Here is a 9,676-nt window from a genome sequence, read left to right as displayed (position 1 = left end):
TGTGTGTGTGTGTGTGTGTGTGTGTGTGTGTGTGTGTGTGTGTGTGTCTGTCGTTTGAGTGTGTGTGTGTGTGGGGTGGGGAATGTGTGTGTGTGTGTGTAAGGGGGCAATGTGTGTGTGTGTGGGGGATGAGTGTGTGTGTGCGTGCGCATGTCTGTGTATCTCTGTCGTGTATGTGTTTGTGTCTGTGTCTGAGTGTGTGTCTGTGTGCCTGCCAGCATGGCCCTATGTCTTTGTCTCTGTGTGTCTGCATGTCTATATGTGTGTGTCTATCTGTGTGTGCTTCTGTGCGTGCATGTGTGGTGTGTGCCTGTCTGTGTGTGTGAGCAGATGTTTTGGGCTATTTAGAGAGAAAAGCATTTAAAGATTTACATTTTGCATGTCTGAGTATGTCAACCAATTATTGCATCTGTATTGAACAAGCTTTGATAATGAAGCCACAATTGTGTCTGTTAGGGAGCCTGGTCGATAAAGCTGGTTAGTTAACCTTACCATTTTGGTAACTGAACAAAGTATTTGTACTGTATGTCGTGACCCATGGAGTAGTGGGACTGAGGATTGGTGCATTCCTCTGCCTTGGTTGTGGCAGAATAAAGAAGACATTTTTCAGGGGGAGATATGGATTTGGTGACTGGGGAAACGGAGTGGAGTTTGAAGGAAATGGCTTCAGTCTTCCCAATATTGGATTGAACAACCTTTCCCGCTTCATTCAAGACTGAACGTTAGATAAGCAGTCTGATCATTTAGCAACAAGTGACAGTGTGATGAGGCAGAGGAGGGTGCTGTCGGCTTACATGTGAAAATTGTTTTTAGATGTTGTCAATGTAGGGAGGCATGTAGATGAGAAGTAGGAGGTGACCAAGGATATTTCGTTGGACAGCGACGGAAGTAGTGATGCAGCATTGGAAAAGGAAGCGTTTGGGATTAGATGGCTTAAATCGGAACCAGGCAGGTACCTTCCAGTGAGTTGACTGAATTGGTGGGGTCGAACCGGTGAGATGCTGTAGACAAGTCCAGAAAGTTGAGGAGGATAGCTTACATTTTCGCACTTCCACATTGGTTGTCATAGTTGTCAACTGTCTGGATGGTGGAAATTATCTTCTCTGATGATAATATTCAGCAGAGCCTTGCAGAACATTTTAACTTCCAAGAAAGAGCGAGTTTGGCTGTGAAGTTAAAGTGTAAAAAGGTTCAAACCCTGGCTGTAACCCATCTCAAACTTAACAAATTTCAGCTTCACACCCACTGAAGAGTGGTCGAATTGTGCCTGCATCAGTGCCAATGTCAGTTGGAAGCAAAAGGAAAGTTTGAATTTCCTCTTACATCCTCAGGATGTCCCAATGTGCTTTATAGCCAATGAATTACCTCTGTTGTGACCTTTGTAACACAGAAAATGCAGCAGCCAATATGCACAGCAAGCTCCCGTATGCTTATGGCCAGATACTCTGAAATGATTTTGGTTGAGGGGACAGTATTGAGCCGAACAGTGATGAGAGCCTCTCTTTTCCTTTCAATAATGGCTGTGGGATCTTTACGTCAGTGACGGGGCAAATGGTCATATACTGAAAAAATCTTTCTTTGAAAAGAAAGGAATTGGGTCCATTGCAGGGGAGGTGATGGCCTAGTGGTATTATTGCTGGACTATTAATCCAGAGACACCCAGATAATATTCTGGGGACCCAGGTTCAAATCCTGCCGTGGCAGATGGTGGAATTTGAATTCAATAATTATCTAGAGTTAAGAGTCTAATGATGATTGTGAATCCATTGTCAATTGTCAGGAAAAGCTCATCTGGTTCACAAATGTCTTTTAGGGAAGGAAACTGCCATCCTTACCTGGTCTGTCCTATATGTGACTCCAGACCACAGTAATGTGGTTGACTCTTAACTGTCCTCTGGGCAATTAGCGATGGGCAATAAATGCTGCCTAGCCAGCAATGCCTTCATCCCATAAAGGAATAAAAGGAATTGACTTGCAGATTGTCTGAATCTGATATGAATAAAAACCAAAAGAACAGCAGATGCTGTAAATCAGAAACAAAAACAGACGTTGCAGGAGAAGCTCAGCAGGTTGGCAGCATCTGTGAAGAGAAATCAGAGTTATCATTTCAGGTCCGGTGAGGTTCTGAGGAACCTATTCAGACCTGCTGAGCTTTTCTATCAACTTCTGTTTTTGCATCTGGTATGAGTTTACAATGCATTTTTGGCATTCAGAGATTGAAAGCAGACATGTGTCAAAGTAACAAAAAAAAAGGAATGCTGGAGAAACTCAGCAGGTCTGGCAGCATCTGTAGAGCGAGAAAGTGTTACCCTTTCAAATTTAATGACTGCTCATCAGAACCCTGATTTGGACTCAAAACATTAGCTCTGCTTACTCCCACCGATGCTGCCAGACCTGCTGAGTTTCTCCAGCAATTTCTGCTTTTGTTCAGGTCACCAGCATCCGCAGTTCTTTGTTTTATTTTACGTGTTAAAGTAAACTGCTCACTTTACCTCTTTCCAAACAAAAATTGTTGCAGCATTGCTTGTACCTATCTGTGTACCTATCTTTGACGAAGAAAATGAAATCTCCAGTGTGGCAATTAAAATTCAACAGCCATTGTGAGACACAGTGTCAGGTGTCATCAAAGTTTGACTGGTACCTGTTATTTCTCCTCAGAGAACTCACTAAAACCTACATCTTTGACCAAGTTTTCAGTCACTTCTCCAAATATCTACTTGTCTTGACGTCTGATTTTATTTGTTTATTTGTTTCTGCAAAGGGCTTTGGAACACTTTGTTTCATTTGGCGGACTGTATGAAACTAAGTTTTGGGAAGACAGGATAGTGAAGAAGGTGTTTGGTATGCTTTGCCTTTATTGGTCAGTGCATGAGTATCAGAGTTGGGAGATCAAGTTGCAGCTGTGCAGAACATTGGTTAGACCACTATTGAAATACTGAGTTCAATTCTGGTGTCCCTGCTTTAGGAAAGGTATTGTGAAACTTCAAAGGGTTCAGAAAAGATTTACAAGGATGTTGCTAGGGTTGGATGGTTTGAGCTTTAGGGAGAGGCTGAATAGGTTGGGGCTATTTTCTGTGGATTGTTGGAGGTTGAAGGGTGACCTTATAGAGATTTATAAAATTATGAGGGGCATGAATAGGGTGAATAGTCAAACTCTTTTCCCCAGGGTAGGGGATTCCAAAACTAGAGGGCATAGGTTTAAGGTGAGAGGGGAAATATTTAAAAGGGATTAAGGGGCAACTTTTTCACACAGAGGGTGGTGTGTGCATGGAATGAGCTGCCAGAGGAAGTGCTGGAGGCTGGTACGATTACACATTTAAAAGGCATCTGGATGGGTACATGAACAGGAAGGGTTTAGAGGGAAGTGGGCCAAATGCTGGAAAATGGGACAGGATTAATTTAGGATACCGGGTCGGCATGGACAAGTTGGACTGAAGGGTCTGTTTCCACGCTGTACAGCTCTATGACTCTAACTTGTTGTTGTATGTGTCACCAGCCTGCAAACAGCAGGAGCGTATAGAGCTGAAATTGTCACTCCATTGAAATTCCATTGTCACTAGGCTGGAAATGTTAACTCTCCGTTATTGCTGAGTTACTTCGGCAGTTTCTACTTCTGTGTAGAGCTGGCTGTGTTAGGATAAACTTACTTTAGCTCAATTTGTTCAGTGATGTTGACGGTACTGCTTTGGAAACGTCTATTTTAGCCCTAGAATAATTTATGTCTTCTTTGCCTTTTTTTCAAAAAAGGGTTGAGTTCTCTTTTGAGGACCACAGCAACGGATCCCAAATACTGACTGCCATCCGCAATTTGCGTTATAAAGGTGGGAACACAAGAACAGGGGCAGGATTGAAATATGTAGCAGACAACTTCTTTGGATCTGCCAAACTGAGGCGCATTGTGCCTAAGGTGAGAGAACAGTTATCATTATAAGTGTCCATCTATATATATATTTCGTGCATGTTTTAATCTAAGATCTTCAATATTCATTCCTTCCACTTCTGATGCACAATGTGTACCATTTAAAAGATGCAGTACAGTGACTCACAAGGCTCTGTCCATAGCATCTTCCAAACACATGCCCACCACCTCTAGAAGGACAATGCCAACAGAACACCACCCCGTGCAAGTTCCCCTCCAAGCCTCTCACCATCCTGACTTGGAAATATACCACTGTTCCTTCACTGTCGCTGGGTCAAAATCCTGGAATTCCCTCCCTTATGATATTGTGAGTCTACCTACAGCATATGGACTGTAGCAGTTCAGAAGGCAGCCCATAACCACCACCTTCCCAAAGCTAATTAGGGATGTGCAATGAATGCTGGACCAGCCAGAAATGTCCCTTTTTTAAAAAATTCATTTGCGGGACGTGGGCGTCGCTAGCTGGGCCCAGCATTTATTGCTTGTCCCTAGTTGCCCCTTGAGAAGGTGGTGGTGAGCTGCCTTCCTGAACCACTGCAGTCCATGTGCTTTGGTTGACCCACAATGCCACTGCGGAGGGAATTCCGGAATTTTTGCCGAGCAAAGTGAAGGAATGGTGATACATTTCCAAGTCAGGATGGTGAGTGGGGCTTGGAGGGGAACTTGAAAGTGGTGATGTTCCCATGTATTTGCTGCCCTTGTCCTTCTAGATGGAAGTGGTCGTGGATTTGCAAGGTGCTATCTGAGGAGCTTTGGTGTATCTTGTAGATAGTACACACTGCTGTTACTGAGCGTCGGTGATGGAGGGAGTGGATGCTTGTGGATGTGGTACCAATCAAGCGGGCTGCTTTGTCCTGGATGGTGTCAAGCTTCTTGAGTGTTGTTGGGGCTGCACCCATCCAGGCAGTGCCTCACCAGTGAATGTTAAAAATCAGGTATTATTGCTCTGTAGGAAGGGAATGGAAGTTTAAGATCTCGGAGCCTTAAAATGGAATAGACCAATTCCACTGCAATGATAGCTGGAGTAAGTGAGTATAATTATGAAGGAAGACTTGAATAGTTGGGATTTTTACTTTGGACTGGGAAGAAAGGAGAAATCAGTAGAATTTAGCTCTTTAGTGTTACCATGTATTATACACCTGGATACCATATACGGACAGTAAATTCATTCCTAGCTATTATATCTGGCTAATCACATTGTTAAATTTTTCATGTCTTTATTTATGATTAACAAAAAACAGGTAGTAGTTACTTTTCTTACATCGTGAAGTGCTCTTTCACGCAACTGAACAATTGTTTTTAAACCATCACCAAATCACTCATGGTCAGGTAGCGCTAGTAATTGAGCACATATACAAGGAGCACCTGAGGGATGTTGTGGTACAATGGTAGTATCCTTACCTCTGAGCCAGAGCATCTGGGTTCAAGTCCCATCTGCTCCAGAAGTGTGTCATAATGTCTCCGAAGAGATTGGTAGAAAATAAAGTGTAGTACAAGCAATGGTCAGGAAAGTCAAATGGAATGTCAACCTATATAAGTAAAGGGCTGGATCCCAAAGGGGAAGATGTTTGGCTAAGGGGACACAAATTCCTGGTTAGACCTCATCTGGGGAGCAATGTTCTGGGCTTTGTATCCTAGGAAGGATATATTGGCTTTGGAAAGAGTGCATTACAGATTGACTGGAATGTTATCAGGGATCCAACAGTTAAACTATGAAAAGAGAGCGCATACCCTAGGATTGTATGTCCTGGAGCATAGAAGGTAGAGAGGTAATTTGATTGTGGTTTTCAGAGACAGGGTGGGTATGTAGAAGTGGGTTCCATTTGTGGTGGTCAAAGGGACATTGACAGAAAGTCATTACCAGGAATTCAACAGAGAATTTTTTCTTCAATCATTCATGGGACGAGGCTAGGCAGCATTTGTTGTCCATCCCCAACTGCCTGATGGGGATGAATGGTATTACTGCTATCCCTGTAGCATGTAGATGTGTTCCTCTTTGCCTGATTCATGGAGTTTAGAAGGATCTTTACTCCCAGATCCAACAGGAAGAAAATTGGTCCCATTGGCTTGGCTGTTCTCCCTCAGCTAATGAACATAACCATTGCGCAGCAACCCTCAGTGAAAAACCCAGTATCAGTTCCCAGCAGAAAAGCAGCCATCAATGAGTTGGGTGGTACTAGTTTTAGAAGAATATTCCTGCTTTTGTTTCTGCGCCCAGGGATGAGGGTGGCATTTGAAAGCTGGCAGAAAGACTGGAGAAGCTAGTAAAATAAAGTATAAAATATTCTGTTTCAACACAAGTAATCTCTTAAGGTCTAACGTTTTGTGTTTAGATTGCTATCTTGATAACAGATGGAAAATCACAGGATAATGTTGAACGACCAGCCTTGAAGCTACGGAGCCAAGATGTTAAATTGTTTGCAGTTGGTATGTTCTACTTAAGATTTCATTCACGAGTGAGACACAAGCAATAATTTCTGCCTTGGAATGCTTGCTTCTGTGCAGCGTTGACATATGAATGTTCACTCCTCCTCCTCAGGGATTAAGAATGCAGATAAGAAGGAACTTGATGACATTACCTCGACACCTGCCAAGGAATATTCCTTTTTTGTGAATGACTTTAAGATCCTCCGGACTCTCACACCACTCATTTCAAGGAGGGTTTGCTCCATCACTGGGGGAGCCCTGGATGCACCAGAGGGTAAGAGGAGAGGTCCGTTGTGGGGATTGTCTGACTGTCTGGTGCCCTGGGTCACCAACAACGTCTGTGATGTGGGGCTGACTTCCCAGATTATTGGGAACCCACAGACACGTTCTTGGGGTAATTGGTGGCAATTTTACTACAGGACGATTCATTGCTCTAGCTTCCTTCTGCGTTGTAACAATTTTGTGCCCTGCTAAATTCACAAAATTGGTACAAAGCAGAAGGTGCAGGGCTGGATGAACACAGCAGGCCAAGCAGCATCATAGGTGCAGCTTGGCCTGCTGTGTTCATCCAGCCCTGCACCTTGTTGTCTCGGATTCTCCAGCATCTGCAGTTCCTACTATCTCTGACAAAGCAGAAGGGATGCCTTTTGGCCCATTGTGTCTGCAGCAGCTCTCCGAGTGGGCATCTTGCCATGTGCTATTCTCTTGTCTTCTCCTTGTAACCCTGAACATTGTTCCTTCTCAAAGAACAGTTTAATCCCCTTTTGAATGTCTTGATTGAACCTGACTCCAGCACACTGTCGTACAGTGCATTACAGACCTCCAGCCGTCTAGGGCTCCCTGTGTGAGCTGCCAGTCGAACGGAGTCTCCCTCATCAGCACCCCACCCTAGTAATGCTGATCAATGTACAGCCCTCAAGATGACATGGGTGTCACTGGTTGCAATAGTATTTGTTGCCCACCCCTGGTTGCCCTTGAGCAGGTGATGGTGAGCTGCCTTCTTAAACCACTGCAGTCCATTTAGTGTAGGTACACTCACAATGCCTTTAGAGAGGGGGTTCCAGGATTTTGACCCAGCAACAACGCAGTAATGGCGATATGTTTCCAAGTCAGGACGGTGAGTGGCTTGGAGGGGAACTTGCATGATGGTGTTTCCATGAATATAGGAAGGATGTTATTAAACTGGAAAGGCTGCCAGAAAGATTTACCAGGATGTTACTGAGATTGGAAGATTTGAGTTATAAGGAGAGGCTGGATAGATTGGACCTTTTTTTCCCTGGAGCGTAGGAGGCTGAGGGGTGACCTTATAGACGTTTGTAAAATCATGAGAGACATAGCTAAGGTGAATAACCAAGGTCTTTTCCCCAGGATAGGGAAGTCGAAGACTGGAGAGCATAGGTTTAAGGTGAGAGGAGAAAGATTTAAAAGGGAACTAAGGGACAACTTTTTCACACAGAGGGTGGTGTGTGTATGGAATGAACTGCCAGAGGAAGTGGTGGAGGCTGGTACAATTACAACATTTAAAATACGTTCAGATGGTTACATGAATAGGATAACCAAAACACAGGCATATGGGACTAGTGCAGTTTAGGAAACCTGGTCAGCATGGATGAGTTGAGCCAAGGGCCTGTTTCCATGCTGCATGACTCTATGATTCTATCTGGTGCCCGAATCCTTCTAGATGGAAATGGTTGTTGGTTTGGAGAATGCTGTCAAAGAAGTCTTGACAAACTTCTTGCTTGATGAGTTCCCTTCCCAATTGAGAAATCATCTAAACAAGAGGAAACCACAGACCATTCAGCCCATTGTGTCTGTGGCAGAGGCATTTGCAGGCAGCAATGTGCGCGCTGCCTGACTGCTGTTTTGGGGCTTTGTAGACTGTTTAGAGGCCAAAAATAGAATAAATATAATTGTGTTTCTGTTGTGTTTTCAGTTACTCAAATACCTAATGGCCCCTCAAGTCTGATCTTCAGCGATGAGGGCTTTGAATCAATGCGAATTCGATGGACTGCAGCGCATGGGCCTGTGATGGGGTACAAAGTTCAGTACACTCCCCTCAGTGTTCTGGGCCTTCCAGTTTCTGCTGAACTCCAAGAGGTTAGTGTGTTACCTTGAAGTCCCTGTCCTATCCACCGCACACTCTACCTAAGACAGAGTGACTCATGGGATGCTGTTCAGGGGGTCGGTGTGGACTCGAGGGGCCGAATGGCCTGCTTCCACCCTGTAGAGATTCTATGATCTAAACTGTTCACAACAGCACAGATGCCATATATGGCTTGACAGGGTGACTTGCAGTTGGAGTATTGTTTTCTTCCCAATGACAAAGAGAACATTGGAGCCATATCGAGAGGATGTTATAAAGATTTACAACAATAATGTGCCATTAAAAAAATTAAACTTGATTTATATAGGGACATTCCTGAACTCAGGGAAGCCTGAAATGCTTTACAGCTAAGGAAGTCCTTTCAAAATGTAGTCACTGCTGCTGTGGAGACAATTTGTCCACATCCAGTTAAGTAACAATGACCAGATAATCTGGTTCTGTAATGTTGGGTTCTTCTTTTATTCATTCACGGGATGAAGGCATCACTGGCTAGGCAGCATTTATTGCCCATCCCGAATTGCCCAGAGGGCAGTTAAGAGTCAACCACATTGCTGTGAGTCTGGAGCCAGTGGTTTCCTTCCCTAAAGGATATTAGTGAACCAGATGAGTTTTTACAACAATGGATTCATGGTCATCATTAGACTCTTAATTCCAGACATTTATTGAATTCAAATTCCACTGTCTGCTGTGGTGGGATTTGAGCTCAGGTCTCTAGAATGTTACCTGGGTCTCTGGATTAACAGTCCAGCAATAATACCATTAGGCCATTGCCTCCCCTATAGGGTATGCCCTATAGGGATACATATTGGCCTGGGCAGTAAGGAAAACTCCCCTCCTGTCGCATTCTCCTGAGAAGGCAAACATGGCAGAGCTTCTCGTCTGAAAGGCATCAATACTGACAGTGTAGGGGTCTCTTCAGACGGTGAATTGACTGCCAACCTTCTGGTTTCTGTTAGACCACGGCTCAGTGTGGTTCTGAAGTAATGCTGAAGTAAACCTGTTTTAACTCATCCTGTTTCTGGAGAGTATTTTGTGTGTGTGTGCCTGTGTATGTGTGCGTGTGTGTTTGCACATCTGTGTGTGTGTGTGTGTGTGTGTATGTCTGCGTGTGTGTCTGTACGTCTGCGTGTGTGTGTGTGTACGTCTGCGTGTGTGTGTGTGTACGTCGGCGTGTGTGTGTGTGTGTGTGTACGTCTGCATGTGTGTGTGTGTGTACGTCTGCGTGT

General features: G+C 44.2%; 1 protein-coding gene across 1 annotated transcript in view; it reads left to right on the top strand.

Moving 5' to 3' along the window:
• LOC109916443 (collagen alpha-1(VII) chain-like) overlaps positions 1 to 9,676 on the top strand; it is a 127,001-nt gene that overhangs the window by 51,560 nt on the left and 65,765 nt on the right. Inside the window, exons 4-7 of the mRNA XM_048606679.1 lie at positions 3,748 to 3,907; positions 6,253 to 6,346; positions 6,459 to 6,620; positions 8,280 to 8,443. Of these exons, the coding sequence (XP_048462636.1) occupies positions 3,748 to 3,907; positions 6,253 to 6,346; positions 6,459 to 6,620; positions 8,280 to 8,443 (580 nt within the window). The remainder of the gene's footprint in view (positions 1 to 3,747; positions 3,908 to 6,252; positions 6,347 to 6,458; positions 6,621 to 8,279; positions 8,444 to 9,676) is intronic.

This window comes from Rhincodon typus, chromosome 16 (genome assembly GCF_021869965.1).
Source record: "Rhincodon typus isolate 14 chromosome 16, sRhiTyp1.1, whole genome shotgun sequence".
Lineage (NCBI taxonomy): Eukaryota > Metazoa > Chordata > Chondrichthyes > Orectolobiformes > Rhincodontidae > Rhincodon > Rhincodon typus.
This window is presented reverse-complemented; position numbering and strand designations above follow the sequence as displayed.